The sequence below is a fragment of the Aquarana catesbeiana genome, linkage group LG09 (genome assembly GCF_042186555.1).
Source record: "Aquarana catesbeiana isolate 2022-GZ linkage group LG09, ASM4218655v1, whole genome shotgun sequence".
Taxonomy (NCBI): domain Eukaryota; kingdom Metazoa; phylum Chordata; class Amphibia; order Anura; family Ranidae; genus Aquarana; species Aquarana catesbeiana.
In genome coordinates, this window is record NC_133332.1 from 1,532,513 (window position 1) to 1,553,124 (window position 20,612).

At 49.2% G+C, this 20,612-nt stretch overlaps 1 protein-coding gene across 1 annotated transcript in view; it reads left to right on the forward strand.

Moving 5' to 3' along the window:
* The window catches only part of SH3BGRL (SH3 domain binding glutamate rich protein like), a 47,987-nt gene that overhangs the window by 15,372 nt on the left and 12,003 nt on the right, over positions 1-20,612 (forward strand). The window contains exons 2-3 of the mRNA XM_073598050.1: positions 9,695-9,880; positions 18,973-19,053. Of these exons, the coding sequence (XP_073454151.1) occupies positions 9,695-9,880; positions 18,973-19,053 (267 nt within the window). The remainder of the gene's footprint in view (positions 1-9,694; positions 9,881-18,972; positions 19,054-20,612) is intronic.

Genomic DNA, 20,612 nt, shown 5'->3' on the forward strand with positions numbered 1-20,612 from the left:
CAGTACTACTTCTCTTGTCCTGTATGTCGGGTGTAATTCTCGGTATCTGTTCATATTCTGTATGTATGGACTCTGCACAGTACTACTTCTCTTCGGGTGTAATTCTTGGTATCTGTTCTTATTCTGTATGTATGGACTCTGCACAGTACTACTTCTCTTGTCCTGTATGTCGGGTGTAATTCTCGGTATCTGTTGTGTAGAGGAAGTTTCCTGTAGACATATTTTCTATACACAGATGTGGTGATGAGTTGGGTGTAATTATCTTGTTGTTGGTTTTGGTTGGAGTCTGTGCCACTCCCTGATTGGTGGATAAGAAGTGATATATATAAATATTGTATTACGCTCAGCCATCTCTCATCCATTCATCTTTCCATCTGATGAGGTTTTACAAGTTATTACTGAACAGAATGAATTACGATTTGATAGACACCAAATACGCCTTCAGCCTTCTAATAGTAGTAGCGGGAGCCGTGTAGTAGAGGGAGCCGTGTAGTAGAGGGAGCCGTGTAGTAGAGGGAGCCGTGTAGTAGAGGAAGCCGTGTAGTAGAGGAAGCCGTGTAGTAGAGGAAGCCGTGTAGTAGCGGGAGCCGTGTAGTAGCGGGAGCCGTGTAGTAGCGGGAGCCGTGTAGTAGAGGCGTGTTTGATGTCTACCTGATCGGTGTCTTCTTCTACATTCATGTAACTTCTCATGAAGGTGACTTCATTCCAGCAGGAATTCTAGATTCTAGAGAGTTTGGCTGTGGTAGACTCGGTAGAGTTTGGCTGTGGTAGACTCGGTCGAGTTTGGCTGTGGTAGACTCGGTAGAGTTTGGCTGTGGTAGACTCGGTCGAGTTTGGCTGTGGTAGACTCGGTCGAGTTTGGCTGTGGTAGACTCGGTCGAGTTTGGCTGTGGTAGACTCGGTCGAGTTTGGCTGTGGTAGACTCGGTCGAGTTTGGCTGTGGTAGACTCGGTCGAGTTTGGCTGTGGTAGACTCGGTCGAGTTTGGCTGTGGTAGACTCGGTCGAGTTTGGCTGTGGTAGACTCGGTCGAGTTTGGCTGTGGTAGACTCGGTCGAGTTTGGCTGTGGTAGACTCGGTCGAGTTTGGCTGTGGTAGACTCGGTCGAGTTTGGCTGTGGTAGACTCGGTCGAGTTTGGCTGTGGTAGACTCGGTCGAGTTGGGCTCTGGTAGACTCGGTCGAGTTTGGCTCTGGTAGACTCGGTCGAGTTTGGCTCTGGTAGACTCGGTCGAGTTTGGCTCTGGTAGACTCGGTTGAGTTTGGCTCTGGTAGACTCGGTTGAGTTTGGCTCTGTAGACTCGGTTGAGTTTGGCTCTGGTAGACTCGGTTGAGTTTGGCTCTGGTAGACTCGGTTGAGTTGGGCTCTGGTAGACTCGGTTGAGTTGGGCTCTGGTAGACTCGGTTGAGTTGGGCTCTGGTAGACTCGGTTGAGTTGGGCTCTGGTAGACTCGGTTGAGTTGGGCTCTGGTAGACTCGGTTGAGTTGGGCTCTGGTAGACTCGGTTGAGTTGGGCTCTGGTAGACTCGGTCGAGTTGGGCTCTGGTAGACTCGGTCGAGTTGGGCTCTGGTAGACTCGGTCGAGTTTGGCTCTGGTAGACTCATGTTGGGTATTGATGAGACAGTTTATGGACATTGTCCCTCCAGGTCTCAGAAGTCCTCTGAGGACCCTGATGAAGGAGGTTCACAACATCTTTGCTTTGGCCTGTTTCCTGTCCACTGTGCTATGTGGGAAATGTGTCCCGTTCTCTGTCTGCCCTCTATAGACATGAGATTTCTGACCCTTTCAATCACCAACTTGCATATCTTGAGGGAGCTGCAGGTGGTGTTGTGCTCAGTACAACCTCCTCGTTCCCTCCAGCAGTATGGGTCTCGTGGGACCTCACTATAGTCACATCCAGTATATTGAGCATCCCAGAATCTGAGCCTGGGTTTATGGGTCAGTGTGCTCCCAGGTTCCAGCTCCGGCCTCTCTGAGCCCTCTCTGTGGTGGACAGTATCACACAACAGGAGGCTGCAGTCCTGCCAGGCACTGTGTGAACATTCTGCAGGTTCTGCCTGCAGCTTTAAAGTAAATTCTGTCCAGAATTGTCAGGAAACTCTCGGCTAATCTCCAGGCGCGCCGTATTTATCCTTCCTCCCGTGTCTGGGATCCATTAATCCCCAATGTTTGTCAGGTGGGGCAGCAGGACGCGGCTTCTGCGGATTAAAGATCCGTTTATTTTACCAGGAGAGCCAGAAATCTTCCCACAGACTTCACTCAGATCAGAGCCCGGCCAATGAGAGAGGCTGAGGGGAAAATAGGGAATTGCCACCCCTGAGATTCCCATCATTGGCGCTCCGTATGCCGATACTCTATTGGATGGCGAGGTGCAAGGGGTGTGGTTGTATTAAATTGTGGAAGGTGAGGGGTGTGTCCTTATTTGATGCTACAAAGTCAAAGGAAATGGCCATATTGGATTGTAAAGTGAAAGGGTGTGGCCATATTGGATTGTTGGATGGGGGGACAGTGGTTACATTGGATTGTTGGAGGGGGGACAGTGGTTACATTGGATTGTTGGATGGGGGACAGTGGTTACATTGGATTGTTGGATGGGGGGACAGTGGTTACATTGGATTGTTGGATGGGGACAGTGGTTACATTGAATTGTTGGATGGGGGACAGTGGTTACATTGGATTGTTGGAGGGGGGACAGTGGTTACATTGGATTGTTGGATGGGGGGACAGTGGTTACATTGGATTGTTGGATGGGGGGACAGTGGTTACATTGAATTGTTGGATGGGGGACAGTGGTTACATTGGATTGTTGGATGGGGACAGTGGTTACATTGGATTGTTGGATGGGGGACAGTGGTTACATTGGATTGTTGGATGGGGGACAGTGGTTACATTGGATTGTTGGATGTGGGACAGTGGTTACATTGGATTGTTGGATGGGGGGGACAGTGGTTACATTGGATTGTTGGATGGGGGACAGTGGTTACATTGGATTGTTGGATGGGGGACAGTGGTTACATTGGATTGTTGGATGGGGGACAGTGGTTACATTGGATTGTTGGATGGGGGACAGTGGTTACATTGGATTGTTGGAGGGGGGACAGTGGTTACATTGGATTGTTGGATGGGGGACAGTGGTTACATTGGATTGTTGGATGGGGGGACAGTGGTTACATTGGATTGTTGGATGGGGGGACAGTGGTTACATTGGATTGTTGGATGGGGGACAGTGGTTACATTGGATTGTTGGATGGGGGGCAGTGGTTACATTGGATTGTTGGATGGGGGGACAGTGGTTACATTGGATTGTTGGATGGGGGACAGTGGTTAGATTGGATTGTTGGATGGGGACAGTGGTTACATTGGATTGTTGGATGGGGGGACAGTGGTTACATTGGATTGTTGGATGGGGGACAGTGGTTACATTGGATTGTTGGATGGGGGGACAGTGGTTACATTGGATTGTTGGATGGGGGACAGTGGTTACATTGGATTGTTGGAGGGGGGACAGTGGTTACATTGGATTGTTGGATGGGGGGACAGTGGTTACATTGGATTGTTGGATGGGGGACAGTGGTTACATTGGATTGTTGGATGGGGGGACAGTGGTTACATTGGATTGTTGGATGGGGGGACAGTGGTTACATTGGATTGTTGGAGGGGGGACAGTGGTTACATTGGATTGTTGGAGGGGGGACAGTGGTTACATTGGATTGTTGGATGGGGGACAGTGGTTACATTGGATTGTTGGATGGGGGACAGTGGTTACATTGGATTGTTGGATGGGGGGACAGTGGTTACATTGGATTGTTGGATGGGGGACAGTGGTTACATTGGATTGTTGGATGGGGGACAGTGGTTACATTGGATTGTTGGATGGGGGACAGTGGTTACATTGGATTGTTGGATGGGGGGACAGTGGTTACATTGGATTGTTGGATGGGGACAGTGGTTACATTGGATTGTTGGATGGGGGGACAGTGGTTACATTGGATTGTTGGATGGGGGGACAGTGGTTACTTTGGATTATCAGAAGGAGAGCCGCCTCCTCAATGTGCTGATCCTTCATTGTCCAATCAGCAGGCTCGGGGCGGGGAGGTGACCATTCTTTGTCAGGTATGGTAGGCTTCTGGAAATGATCACTCCGGTGGTCCTGCTGATCCTCCAGCTTCATGTCTTTGTGTCACATTTTTCGGTGATGTCATTGCTTTATGATGGAGGAGAGGAAGGGTGGAGGAGGGGTTCTGGTTGCCGGGTGTTACAGCAGAGGCCCTTCTCACCACACTGACTGGAAGGATTTATAATGATTCAGTTTGTTACTTTGTATTTAGAATAAAGAGGACCAGAGTGACCACCATGTGTACTGCTGGGTCCCATGGATCAGTGTGGGGTGTCATGGTCTGATGGGGGTCCCATGGCTCAGTGTAGGGTCCCATGGATCAGTGTGAGGTGTCATGGTCTGATGGGGGTCCCATGGCTCAGTGTGAGGTCCCATGGCTCAGTGTAGGGTCCCATGGCTCAGTGTGAGGTGTCATGGTCTGATGGGGGTCCCATGGCTCAGTGTGGGGTCCCATGGCTCAGTGTGGGGTCCCATGGCTCAGTGTGAGGTGTCATGGTCTGATGGGGGTCCCATGGCTCAGTGTGAGGTCCCATGGCTCAGTGTAGGGTCCCATGGCTCAGTGTGAGGTGTCATGGTCTGATGGGGGTCCCATGGCTCAGTGTGGGGTCCCATGGCTCAGTGTAGGGTCCCATGGCTCAGTGTAGGGTCCCATGGCTCAGTGTGAGGTGTCATGGTCTGATGGGGGTCCCATGGCTCAGTGTGGGGTGTCATGGTCTGATGGGGGTCCCATGGCTCAGTGTGGGGTCCCATGGCTCAGTGTAGGGTCCCATGGCTCAGTGTGAGGTCCCATGGCTCAGTGTGGGGTGTCATGGTCTGATGGGGGTCCCATGGCTCAGTGTGGGGTCCCATGGCTCAGTATGGGGTCCCATGGCTCAGTGTAGGGTCCCATGGCTCAGTGTGAGGTGTCATGGTCTGATGGGGGTCCCATGGCTCAGTGTAGGGTCCCATGGCTCAGTGTGAGGTGTCATGGTCTGATGGGGGTCCCATGGCTCAGTGTAGGGTCCCATGGCTCAGTGTGAGGTGTCATGGTCTGATGGGGGTCCCATGGCTCAGTGTGGGGTCCCATGGCTCAGTGTAGGGTCCCATGGCTCAGTGTGAGGTGTCATGGTCTGATGGGGGTCCCGTGGCTCGGTGTAGGATCCCATGGCTCAGTGTGGGGTGTCATGGTCTGATGGGGGTCCCATGGCTCAGTGTGGGGTCCCATGGCTCAGTGTGGGGTCCCATGGCTCAGTGTGGGGTCCCATGGCTCAGTGTAGGGTCCCATGGCTCAGTGTGAGGTGTCATGGTCTGATGGGGGTCCCATGGCTCAGTGTAGGGTCCCATGGCTCAGTGTGGGGTGTCATGGTCTGATGGGGGTCCCATGGCTCAGTGTGGGGTCCCATGGCTCAGTGTAGGGTCCCATGGCTCAGTGTGAGGTCCCATGGCTCAGTGTAGGGTCCCATGGCTCAGTGTGGGGTGTCATGGTCTGATGGGGGTCCCATGGCTCAGTGTGGGGTCCCATGGTTTAGTGTAGGGTCCCATGGCTCAGTGTGGGGTCCCATGGCTCAGTGTGGGGTCCCATGGCTCAGTGTAGGGTCCCATGGCTCAGTGTGAGGTGTCATGGTCTGATGGGGGTCCCATGGCTCAGTGTGGGGTCCCATGGCTCAGTGTGGGGTCCCATGGCTCAGTGTGGGGTCCCATGGCTCAGTGTGAGGTCCCATGGCTCAGTGTAGGGTCCCATGGCTCAGTGTGGGGTGTCATGGTCTGATGGGGGTCCCATGGCTCGGTGCGGGGTGTCATGGCTCAGTGTGGGGTCCCGTGTCTCGGTGCGGGGTCCCGTGGCTTGGTGTGGGGTCCCGTGTCTCGGTGCGGGGTCCCGTGGCTCGGTGCGGGGTCCCATGTCTCAGTGTGAGGTGTCATGGTCTGATGGGGGTCCCATGGCTCGGTGCGGGGTCCCATGGCTCGGTGCGGGGTCCCATGGCTCGGTGTGGGGTCCCGTGGCTTGGTGTGGGGTCCCGTGGCTTGGTGTGGGGTCCCGTGGCTCGGTGCGGGGTCCCATGTCTCGGTGTGAGGTGTCATGGTCTGATGGGGGTCCCGTGGCTCGGTGCGGGGTCCCGTGGCTTGGTGCGGGGTCCCGTGGCTTGGTGCGGGGTCCCGTGGCTTGGTGCGGGGTCCCGTGGCTTGGTGTGGGGTCCCGTGGCTTGGTGTGGGGTCCCGTGTCTCGGTGCAGGGTCCCGTGGCTCGGTGAGGGGTCCTGTGGCTCGGTGCGGGGTGTCATGGTCTGATGGGGGTCCCGTGGCTCAGTACGGGGTCCCGTGGCTCGGTGCGGGGTGTCATGGTCTGATGGGGGTCCCGTGGCTCAGTACAGGGTCCCATGTCTCAGTACAGGGTCCCATGTCTCGGTACAGGGTCCCGTGTCTCGGTGTGAGGTGTCATGGTCTGATGGGGGTCCCGTGGCTCGGTGCGGGGTGTCATGGTCTGATGGGGGTCCCGTGGCTCGGTGCGGGGTCCCGTGTCTCGGTACGGGGTCCCGTGGCTCAGTACAGGGTCCCATGTCTTGGTGCAGGGTCCCGTGGCTCAGTACAGGGTCCCATGTCTCGGTGCGGGGTCCCGTGTCTCGGTACGGGGTCCCGTGGCTCTGTGCGGGGTCCCGTGGCTCGGTGTAGGGTCCCATGTCTCGGTGTGAGGTGTCATGGTCTGATGGGGGTCCCGTGGCTCGGTACGGGGTCCCGTGGCTCAGTGCGGGGTGTCATGGTCTGATGGGGGTCCCGTGGCTCAGTACAGGGTCCCATGTCTTGGTATGGGGTCCCGTGGCTCGGTGCGGGGTGTCATGGTCTGATGGGGGTCCCGTGGCTCAGTACAGGGTCCCATGTCTCGGTGTGAGGTGTCATGGTCTGATGGGGGTCCCGTGGCTCAGTACAGGGTCCCGTGGCTCGGTGCGGGGTGTCATGGTCTGATGGGGGTCCCGTGGCTCAGTACAGGGTCCCATGTCTCGGTGTGAGGTGTCATGGTCTGATGGGGGTCCCGTGGCTCAGTACAGGGTCCCGTGGCTCGGTGCGGGGTGTCATGGTCTGATGGGGGTCCCGTGGCTCAGTACAGGGTCCCATGTCTCGGTACGGGGTCCCGTGGCTCGGTGCGGGGTCCCAGGATGGATCTGATTCTAATTGGACTCCGGTAACTTTCCTGTAACTTTGTCTGAGCTGGGAGTTAACCCCTCGCTGTCCCGGGGGGGATGACTGTCACTTCTCCATATTTGGTGCTGGACTGTCTGTAGCTCGGAGTCGGTGAGGAGGGGGAGGGGAGGGGGGAATTCTTCTCCATAAAAGGGAAATGAGCCGTTCAATACAAATATGACCCCCCCTCCCCCCGCACACATAGCCCCCCCCCCCCACAGGGAGACGTCTGTATTCCGGGGTGAGGCCTCCGTATTACTTCATATTACCGTATTACACCGAGGAATTCTCCACCGATGACTCTGCCTGATCTCTGTGAGCTCTTCTATACCCAGAGCAGGCAGGACCCGCCTCACACCTCCTCATTACATCTCATTATTGGAGGCTGAAGGGTCCCGGGACCCCATAAAATACCCCAACTCATTGTATACAGCACTGCGGTATATGTCAGAGCTATATAAATGTATAATAATAGTGTGTGACTGTGGGGGAGGGGACATTAGAGTGTAAGCTCCTCTATATTCTTGCTGTTCCATATTTCCATTACTGTAATGTAAAGTTATTCTTTGTCACATATACAGTATGTGACAAAAGTAAGTACACCCCTAAGTAAAAATCTCCAAATTGGGCCCAAAGTGTCAATATTTTGTGTGGCCACCATTATTTTCCAGCACTGCCTTAACCCTCTTGGGCATGGAGGTCACCAGAGCTTCACAGGTTGTCACTGGAGTCCTCTTCCACTCCTCCATGATGACATCACAGAGCTGGTGGATGTTAGAGACCTTGTGCTCCTCCACCTTCCGTTTGAGGATGTCCCACAGATGATCAATAGGGTTTAGGTCTGGAGACATGCTTGGCCAGTCCATCACCTTTACCCTCAGCTTCTTTAGCAAGGCAGTGGTAGTCTTGGAGGTGTGTTTGGGGTGGTTATCATGTTGGAATACTGCCCTGCGGTCCAGTCTCTGAAGGGAGGGGATCATGCTCTGCTTCAGTAGGTCACAGTACATGTTGGCATTCATGGTTCCCTCAATGATCTGTAGCCCCCCAGTGCCGGCAGCACTCATGCAGCCCCAGACCATGACACTCCCACCACCATGCTTGACTGTAGACAAGACACACTTGTCTTTGTCCTCCTCACCTGGTTGCCCCCACACACGCTTGTCACCATCTGAACCAAATACGTTTATCTTGGTCTCATCAGACCACAGGACATGGTTCCAGTAATCCATGTCCTTAGTCTGCTTGTCTTCAGCAAACTGTTTGTGGACTTTCTTGTACATCATCTTTAGAAGAGGCTTCCTTCTGGGATGACAGCCATGTAGACCAATTTGATGCAGTGTGCGGCGTATGGTCTGATCATTGACAGGCTGACCCCCCACCCCTACAACCTCTGCAGCAATGCTGGCAGCACTCATACGTCTATTTCCCAAAGACAACCTCTGGATATGACGCTGATCACGTGACCTCAACTTCTTTGGTGGACCATGGTGAGGCCTGTTCTGAGGGGAACCTGTCCTGTTATACCGCTGTATGGTCTTGGCCACCGTGCTGCAGCTCAGTTTCAGGGTCTTGGCAATCTTCTTATAGCCTAGGCCATCTTTATGTAGAGCAACAATTCTTTTTTTCAGATCCTCAGAGAGTTCTTTGTCATGAGGTGCCATGTTGTACTTCCAGTGACCAGTATGAGAGAGTGGGAGCGATAACACCAAATTTAACACACCTGCTCCCCATTCACACCTGAGACCTTGTAACACTAACGAGTCACATGACACCGGGGAGGGAAAATGGCTAATTGGGCCCAATTTGGAGATTTTCACTTAGGGGTGTACTGACTTTTGTTGCCAGCGGTTTAGACATTAATGGCTGTGTGTTGAGTTATTTTGAGGGGACAGTAAATTTACACTGTTATACAAGCTGTACACTCACTACTTTACATTGTAGACAAGTGTCATTTCTTCAGTGTTGTCACATGAAAAGAGAGAAGAAAAGATTTACACAAATGTCACTGAGGGGTGTACTTACTTTTGTCAGATTCGGTATCTCATAGGTCAGCTTCTCTGCTGCTGAGATAAAAGCAATTGGCCAGAGATTCAGTTGCTTTCAATGATAGAGTTGCCTGAAGAGCGGGATAGTAAATCACTAAGGAGAAGGAAGCGGCGTCTGCATATGAAATCGGTAAATATGGCCGCCTCCAGGGACATAAAAATCAAAGTTTCTATATCCGGAGCCCATCGATCGGATCATCCCGGGAATTGTTGGGTCCTTGTAGGCAGTGTGTAGATATTTATAGACTGTGTAAGCGGGGGAGGGGGGGGTTGTAGGCAGAGCCATCCACCTTCAGTCTCTTCATCTGATGATGTCACAGTGCTTGATGATGTCATAGTGGCAGGCAGAGCCGGGAATGATGGGATTTCTCTTCTTCTTTCAGTTGAAGAAGAACCAGCAGACTTTGTTCTCCATCTTGGACTCTCTGAAGATCCCTCATGAAGAGAAGGACATCGCCGCCAACGAGGAGAACCGGAAGTGGATGAGGGAGAATGTTCCGGAAAACTTCCGGCCAGCTAGTGGGGTTCCCCTGCCCCCCCAGATCTTCTGTGATGACCAGTACCTGGGGGTAAGAGCTCTCCTCATTACAGGTTCTCTTTATCCCCTTCCTTCCTGTATCTGGGGGATAGGGGTCCTCGTTACCTGCTGGGGGGGTTCCCTCCTGATACTATATCCAAAATAAGGGCCCTCATTACCTGTATACAGTCCTGTGATCAAAACCATGTGACCTACAACCCAGCGTACAGAGTGCAGGGGTCAGGAGTATATAACCTACATCACTGTATATACAGTGCAGGGGTCAGGAGTATATAACCTACATCACTGTATATACAGTGCAGGGGTCAGGAGTATATAACCTACATCACTGTATATACAGTGCAGGGGTCAGGAGTATATAACCTACATCACTGTATATACAGAGCAGGGGTCAGGAGTATATAACCTACATCACTGTATATACAGAGCAGGGGTCAGGAGTATATAACCTACATCACTGTATATACAGAGCAGGGGTCAGGAGTATATAACTTACATCACTGTATATACAGTGCAGGGGTCAGGAGTATATAACCTACATCACTGTATATACAGTGCAGGGGTCAGGAGTATATAACCTACATCACTGTATATACAGAGCAGGGGTCAGGAGTATATAACCTACATCACTGTATATACAGTGCAGGGGTCAGGAGTATATAACCTACATCACTGTATATAGAGTGCAGGGGTCAGGAGTATATAACCTACATCTCTGTATATACAGTGCAGGGGTCAGGAGTATATAACCTACATCACTGTATATACAGTGCAGGGGTCAGGAGTATATACAGTGGCTTGCGAAAGTATTCGGCCCCCTTGAACTTTTCAACCTTTTGCCACATTTCAGGCTTCAAACATAAAGATATAACATTTTAATTTTTTGTGAAGAATCACCAACAAGTGGGACACAATTGTGAAGTGGAACGAAATCTATCGGATATTTTAAACTTTTTTTAGCGATTAAAAAACTGAAAAGTGGTGCGTGCAAAATGATTGGGCCCCTTTTTTTTCAGTGCAGCAAACTGACTCCAGAAGTTCAGCGAGGATCTCTGAATGATCCAATGTTGTCCTAAATGACTGATAGTGATAAATAGAATCCACCTGTGTGTAATCAAGTCTCTGTATAAATGCACCTGCTCTGTGATAGTCTCAGGGTTCAGAGAGCATCATGAAGACCAAGGAACACACCAGGCAGGTCCGTAATACTGTTGTGGAGAAGTTTAAAGCCGGATTTGGATACAAAAAGATTTCCCAAGCTTTAAACATCCCAAGGAGCGCTGTGCAAGCCATCATTTTGAAATGGAAGGAGTATCAGACCACTGCAAATCTACCAAGACCTGGCTGTCCCTCTAAACTTTCATCTCAGACAAGGAGAAGACTGATCAGAGAAGAGCCAAGAGGCCCATGGTCACTCTGGATGAACTGCAGAGAACTACAGCTGAGGTGGGAGAGTCTGTCCATAGGACAACAATCAGTCGTACACGGCACAAATCTGGCCTTTATGGAAGAGTGGCAAGAAGAAAGCCATTTCTCAAAGATATCCATAAAAAGTCTCGTCTAAAGTTTGCCACAAGCCACCTGGGAGACACACCAAACATGTGGAAGAAGGTGCTCTGGTCCCATGAAACCAAAATCCAACTTTTTGGCCACAATGCAAAACGATATGTTTGGCGTAAAAGCAACACAGCTCATCACACTCAACACACCATCCCCACCGTGAAACATGGTGGTGGCAGCATCATGGTTTGGGCCTGCTTTTCTTCAGCAGGGACAGGGAAGATGGTTAAAATTGAGGGGAAGATGGATGCAGCCAAATACAGGACCATTCTGGATGAAAACCTGTTGGAGTCTGCAAAAGACCTGAAACTGGGACGGAGATTTATCTTCCAACAAGACAATGATCCCAAACATACAGCAAAATCTACAAAGGAATGGTTCACAAATAAACGTATCCAGGTGTTAGAATGGCCAAGTCAAAGTCCAGACCTGAATCCAATCGAGAATCTGTGGAAAGAGCTGAAAACTGCTGTTCACAAACGCTCTCCATCCAACCTCACTGAGCTCCAGCTGTTTTACAAGGAAGAATGGGCAAGAATTTCAGTCTCTCGATGTGCAAAACTGATAGAGACATCCCCCAAGAGACTTGCAGCTGTAATCGCAGCAAAAGGCGGCTCTACAAAGTATGAACACAAGGGGGCCGAATCATTTTGCACGCCCCACTTTTCATTTTTTTATTAGTTAAAAAAGTTTCAAAAATCCAATAGATTTCGTTCCACTTCACAATTGTGTCCCACTTGTTGGTGATTCTTCACAAAAAAATCAAAATTTTATGTTTGAAGCCTGAAATGTGGCAAAAGGTTGAAAAGTTCAAGGGGGCCGAATACTTTCGCAAGCCACTGTAACCTACATCACTGTATATACAGAGCAGGGGTCAGGAGTATCTAACCCACGTCGTATATAGAGTGCAGGAGTCAGGAGTAACCTACATCACTGTATATAGAGTGCAGAGGTCAGGAGTATCTAACCTACATCATTGTATATAGAGTGCAGAGGTCAGGAGTATCTAACCTACATCATTGTATATAGAGTGCAGAGGTCAGGAGTATCTAACCTACATCATTGTGTATAAAGTGCAGGGGTCAGGAGTATCTAACCTACATCATTGTTTATAAAGTGCAGGGGTCAGGAGTATCTAACCTACATCATTGTGTATAAAGTGCAGGGGTCAGGAGTATCTAACCTACATAACTTTTATATAGCGTGCAGGGGTCAGGATTATTTAAACTTCATCAGTGTATATACAGTGCAGGGGTCAGGAGTATCTAACCTATGTTGTATATTGAGTGCAGGGGTCAGGAGTATGTCACATACACCATAGTTTACATACTAGATTATATACAGTTGTACTCAAAAGTTTGCCCAAAAAACTGTCTTTTATTTAAGGATAGCGATCACATGAAGCCATTTATTATCACGTAATTTTTTTGGATCCTTTTTAAAATCATAATAAGAAAAAAGAGCTGCCAGAAGGAAATCTTTACTGCTCCAATGCCACAAAAAATCCCAATGAGGCGTATCAAGGTGTTGTTGGGCAGATTGTAGCCGGGCTTTTTTGTGGAACTTGTACAGTAAAGACTTCTTTCCGGCAACTTTACCATGCAGTTCTTTTGTGTTCAAGTATCGTCGTATTGTGCCCCTTAAAAACAACCACACTGTCTTTTTCCAGAGCAGCCGGTATTGCTCCTGAGGTTACTTGTGGGGGGTATTTATTTGTATCCCAAACAATTCTTCCACCAGTTGTGGCTGAAATCTTTCTTGGTCTACCTGACCTTGGCTTGGTATCAAGAGATCCCCGAATATTTCCACTTCTTATTAAATGATTAAACAGAACAGACTGACATATTCAAAGCTTTGGGTGTCTTTTCATATCCTTTTCCATCTTTGTAAAGTCTCATTACCTTGTTACGCAGGTCTAATGACTGTTCTTTCCTACCTCCTCATGGCTCAGTGTCCAGCCTGCTTAGTGCATCCATGTGAGAGATAACAAACTCATTGGCTATTTATACACAGACACTAATTGTGATTTAAAATGTGGGAAATTAACCTTTTAATTGCCATTTTAACCCTCTGTGTGCCACCTCCTGTGTCTGTACCAAGGCCAAACATTCCAGGGGATGTAAACTTTTTATCAGGGCCATTTGGGTGATTTCTGTTCTCATTATGATTTAAAAAGGATCCAAAACACAAAGTGATAATAAATGGCTTCATGTGATCGCTATCCTTAAATAAAAGACAGTTTTTTGGGCAGGATCGTCATATTTTCAATAATAATGCCAAAATTTCACAATTTCTGCCAGGGTATGCAAACTTTTGAGCATAACTGTATGTGGATCTACGGGTATATACTGTATTTTATATACGGGGATCTGGGGGTACACATTTATACTGTATATGGGGATGTGGGGGGTATACATTATACTGTATATAGGGATGTGGGGGGTACACATTATACTGTATATGGGGATGTGGGGGGTACACATTATACTGTATATGGGGATGTGGGGGGTACACATTATACTGTATACGGGGATGTGGGGGGTACACATTATACTGTATACGGGGATGTGGGGGGGTACACATTATACTGTATATGGGGATGTGGGGGGTACACATTATACTGTATATGGGGATGTGGGGGGTACACATTATACTGTATATGGGGATGTGGGGGGTACACATTATACTGTATATGGGGATGTGGGGGGTACACATTATACTGTATATGGGGATGTGGGGGGTACACATTATACTGTATATGGGGATGTGGGGGGTACACACATTATACTGTATATGGGGATGTGGGCGGTACACACATTATACTGTATATGGGGATGTGGGGGGGTACACATTATACTGTATATGGGGATGTGGGGGGTACACATTATACTGTATATGGGGATGTGGGGGGTACACATTATACTGTATATGGGGATGTGGGCGGTACACACATTATACTGTATATGGGGATGTGGGGGGTACACATTATGCTGTATACGGGAATGTGGGGGGTACAAATTATACTGTATACGGGCATGTGGGGGGTATACATTATACTGTATATGGGGGGTACACATTATATGGGGATGTGGCGGGGTACACATTATACTGTATATGGGGGGTACACATTATATGGGGATGTGGGGGGTACACATTATACTGTATATGGGGGGTACACATTATATGGGGATGTGGGGGGGTACACATTATACTGTATACGGGGATGTGGGGGGGTACACATTATACTGTATACGGGGATGTGGGGGGTACACATTATACTGTATACGGGGATGTGGGGGGTACACATTATACTGTGGGGATGTGGGGGGTACAGATTATACTGTATACGGGGATGTGGGGGGTATACATTATACTGTATACGGGGATGTGGGGGTACACATTATACTGTATACGGGGATGTGGGGGGTACACATTATACTGTATATGGGGATGTGGGGGGGTACACATTATACTGTATATGGGGATGTGGGGGGTACACATTATACTGTATATGGGGATGTGGGGGGTACACATTATACTGTGGGGATGTGGGGGGTACACATTATACTGTATACGGGGATGTGGGGGGTACACATTATACTGTATACGGGATGTGGGGGGTACAGATTATACTGTATATGGGGATGTGGGGGGTATACATTATACTGTATATGGGGATGTGGGGGGTACACATTATACTGTATATGGGGATGTGGGGGGTACACATTATACTGTGGGGATGTGGGGGGTACAGATTATACTGTATACGGGGATGTGGGGGGTATACATTATACTGTATACGGGGATGTGGGGGGTACACATTATACTGTATACGGGAATGTGGGGGGTACACATTATACTGTGGGGATGTGGGGGTATACATTATACTGTATACGGTGATGTGGGGGGTACACATTATACTGTATATGGGGATGTGGGGGGTACACATTATCCTGTATATGGGGATGTGAGGGGTATACATTATACTGTATATGGGGATGTGGGGGTACACATTATACTGTATATGGGGATGTGGGGGGTACACATTATACTGTATATGGGGATGTGGGGGGTATACATTATACTGTATATGGGGATGTGGGGGGTACACATTATACTGTATACGGGGATGTGGGGGGTACACATTATACTGTATACGGGATGTGGGGGGTACAGATTATACTGTATATGGGGATGTGGGGGGGTATACATTATACTGTATATGGGGATGTGGGGGGGTATACATTATACTGTATATGGGGATGTGGGGGGTACACATTATACTGTATATGGGGATGTGGGGGGTACACATTATACTGTGGGGATGTGGGGGGTACAGATTATACTGTATACGGGGATGTGGGGGGTATACATTATACTGTATACGGGGATGTGGGGGGTACACATTATACTGTATACGGGAATGTGGGGGGTACACATTATACTGTGGGGATGTGGGGGTATACATTATACTGTATACGGTGATGTGGGGGGTACACATTATACTGTATATGGGGATGTGGGGGGTACACATTATCCTGTATATGGGGATGTGAGGGGTATACATTATACTGTATATGGGGATGTGGGGGTACACATTATACTGTATATGGGGATGTGGGGGGTACACATTATACTGTATACGGGGATGTGGGGGGGTATACATTATACTGTATATGGGGATGTGGGGGGTACACATTATACTGTATACGGGGATGTGGGGGGGTACACATACTGTATATGGGGATGTGGGGGGTATACATTATACTGTATATGGGGATGTGGGGGGTACACATTATACTGTATACGGGGATGTGGGGGGTACACATTATACTGTATACGGGATGTGGGGGGTACAGATTATACTGTATATGGGGATGTGGGGGGGTATACATTATACTGTATATGGGGATGTGGGGGGGTATACATTATACTGTATATGGGGATGTGGGGGGTACACATTATACTGTATATGGGGATGTGGGGGCTACACATTATACTGTGGGGATGTGGGGGGTACAGATTATACTGTATACGGGGATGTGGGGGGTATACATTATACTGTATACGGGGATGTGGGGGGTACACATTATACTGTATACGGGAATGTGGGGGGTACACATTATACTGTGGGGATGTGGGGGTATACATTATACTGTATACGGTGATGTGGGGGGTACACATTATACTGTATATGGGGATGTGGGGGGTACACATTATCCTGTATATGGGGATGTGAGGGGTATACATTATACTGTATATGGGGATGTGGGGGGTACACATTATACTGTATATGGGGATGTGGGGGGTACACATTATACTGTATACGGGGATGTGGGGGGGTATACATTATACTGTATATGGGGATGTGGGGGGTACACATTATACTGTATACGGGGATGTGGGGGGGTACACATACTGTATATGGGGATGTGGGGGGTATACATTATACTGTATATGGGGATGTGGGGGGTATACATTATACTGTATACGGGGATGTGGGGGGTAAACATTATACTGTGGGGGGTACACATTATACTGTATACGGGGATGTGGGGGGTACACATTATACTGTATATGGGGATGTGGGGGGTATACATTATACTGTATATGGGGATGTGGGGGGGTACACATTATACTGTATATGGGGATGTGGGGGGTACACATTATACTGTATATGGGGATGTGGGGGGTACACATTATACTGTGGGGATGTGGGGGGTACACATTATACTGTGGGGATGTGGGGGGTACAGATTATACTGTATACGGGGATGTGGGGGGTATACATTATACTGTATACGGGGATGTGGGGGGTACACATTATACTGTATACGGGAATGTGGGGGGTACACATTATACTGTGGGGATGTGGGGGTATACATTATACTGTATACGGGGATGTGGGGGGTACACATTATCCTGTATATGGGGATGTGGGGGGTATACATTATACTGTATATGGGGATGTGGGGGGTACACATTATCCTGTATACGGTGATGTGGGGGGTACACATTATACTGTATATGGGGATATGGGGGGTACACATTATCCTGTATATGGGGATGTGGGGGGTATACATTATACTGTATATGGGGATGTGGGGGGTACACATTATACTGTATATGGGGATGTGGGGGGTACACATTATACTGTATACGGGGATGTGGGGGGGGTATACATTATACTGTATATGGGGATGTGGGGGGTACACATTATACTGTATACGGGGATGTGGGGGGGGGTATACATTATACTGTATATGGGGATGTGGGGGGTACACATTATACTGTATACGGGGATGTGGGGGGGTACACATTATACTGTATATGGGGATGTGGGGGGTATACATTATACTGTATATGGGGATGTGGGGGGTACACATTATACTGTATACGGGGATGTGGGGGGTACACATTATACTGTATATGGGGATGTGGGGGGTATACATTATACTGTATATGGGGATGTGGGGGGGTACACATTATACTGTATATGGGGATGTGGGGGGTATACATTATACTGTATATGGGGATGTGGGGGGTACACATACTGTATACGGGGATGTGGGGGGTACACATTATACTGTATATGGGGATGTGGGGGGTATACATTATACTGTATATGGGGGGGTACACATTATACTGTATATGGGGATGTGGGGGGTACACATTATACTGTGGGGATGTGGGGGGGGTACACATTATACTGTATATGAGGATGTGGGGGGTGCACATTATACTGTATATGGGGATGTGGGGGGTACACATTATACTGTATACGGGGATGTGGGGGGGTATACATTATACTGTATATGGGAATGTGGGGGGTACACATTATACTGTATACGGGGATGTGGGGGGGTACACATTATACTGTATATGGGGATGTGGGGGTATACATTATACTGTATATGGGGATGTGGGGGGTATACATTATACTGTATACGGGGATGTGGGGGGTACACATTATACTGTATACGGGGATGTGGGGGGTACACATTATACTGTATATGGGGATGTGGGGGGTATACATTATACTGTATATGGGGATGTGGGGGGTACACATTATCCTGTATATGGTGATGTGGGGGGTACACATTATACTGTGGGGATGTGGGGGGGGTACACATTATACTGTATATGAGGATGTGGGGGGGTGCACATTATACTGTATATGGGGATGTGGGGGGTACACATTATACTGTGGGGATGTGGGGGGGGGTACACATTATACTGTATATGAGGATGTGGGGGGGTGCACATTATACTGTATATGGGGATGTGGGGGGTACACATTATACTGTGGGGATGTGGGGGGGGGTACACATTATACTGTATATGAGGATGTGGGGGGGTGCACATTATACTGTATATGGGGATGTGGGGGGTACACATTATACTGTGGGGATGTGGGGGGGGGTACACATTATACTGTATATGAGGATGTGGGGGGTGCACATTATACTGTATATGGGGATGTGGGGGGTATACATTTATTTGTATATGGGGTATATATAATATATACTGTACATGTGACTTCCTCTCTCTCTCCCTTCTCAGGACTTTGAAGCTTTTTTTGAAGCCAAGGAGAATAACAATCTGTACAGATTTCTGGGACTGACCCCTCCGGCCGGATCCAAGGTGAGAAGATTCCGCTATTTCCGGGATTTCTATAGAGCTGACATTCCAGAGAGAACTCTGCTGCACCACAGGAGCTTACAATCTATCCATTCCTTACTTCATAGAACGTAAAAAAAAAGAAAATGTCTATTTCTATATCCTGAGAATCTCCTATGAAGCTCGGGGGATTCAGAGGGAAGATTGCACATTATCAGCGCCGAATTCCCCGCCCCCTTCCTACATCCGGGATCCTCGGGGGCGTGTACATGTGTCTGTGTGCTCCTCCTACTCTTCTATATGAATATTCTCTCTTGTAGTATTTCCCACACATAGTCCTATATTAGTATTACCTGAATGGGAGATGACTGAGGTGGTCGGGGGGAGGGGGGGGGGGGGATGCCGCATGCGCATGTGTGGGCTGTATGTGTCACCTGCGGCTCCTTGGGAAATCATCTTCCTTTTTATTTCTGTATATAAAGGAGAATTTCTGGAACTTTTCCTTCTTATTCCCCCCCAAACTAAAACCTCAAGAGAAAACCCCGACTGTGATCTGTGATTGTACAGATTATCCTCCACACTATGGATTTCATACAACACGTTTCTGGGGACAAAGGTCACTTCTTCAGATAACCGAGATCATCATTATAGAGAAGACACAGAGCATGAGGGCCATATATGTGTGTGTATGTGTATATATATATATATATATAGGGGAGGGGGCTGAGGGTGGTGATTTAGGGGAATTTGTGTTGGGAGGGAGAAGATTAGGGATTGAGGGGGTACTTCTGCTGGGGGGGGGGGGGGTGTACTCGGAGGGGAAATTTTTAGGGGTAGAGGATTTGTGCTGGGGGGTGGGGGGGTGGGGGTGGTGGGTGATTTATTTTTTTGGGGTGGAGGGAGCATTTAAGCTGGGGGATTTGGGTAAATGGGGGGGGGGGGGGCAGAGATTTGTGCTGGGAGGGTTCAGCAGGGGGGCAGATTTGTACTGGGGGAGGGGTAATTTTATGCTCAGGTGGTATGCATGCAGATTAGTGTTTTTTTTGGGGGGGGTGTGTGATCTTTGATGGCACGTAATGCTCATACATCTCGGGGGGGGGGGCACATTTTGGAATGTTCTCTCTGGGCTCTGAAAGACCTTGTCCCGGCACTGATGGGGGCACTCCACTGCTCCTCCCTCTACTGCCGCAATGGCCCCTATAGGAAGGGGGAGGAGACCAGACGGGTGGGAAGCCGGTGATTGATCGGGGCTGGCTGGGGGAGGAGAGCCTCTGGTGCAGCATGGTGCTGGCCTCTGATTGGATACAGCGTACACCTGACCTGTGCTCTGTCCTCATCCCGCCCTCGGTGGGGCACCAGCGGGGACTTTTTGCTTCTCTTCACCAGGAATCTTTTGGGCATATCTGTGGCAGAAGTGGTGCATCCTCTCTACGGCACATTAGAGCAGCCTGGGGGGCAGTTGCCCCCCCAACCCCCCCCCCATGCCCAGTCCTCCAGCCCTGGTGCACAGGCAGGGAGTGTGCAATTTGTTTCCTTACAAATTTTTTTTTTTTAACGAATTGCGACTAATTCGTAGATCTCCG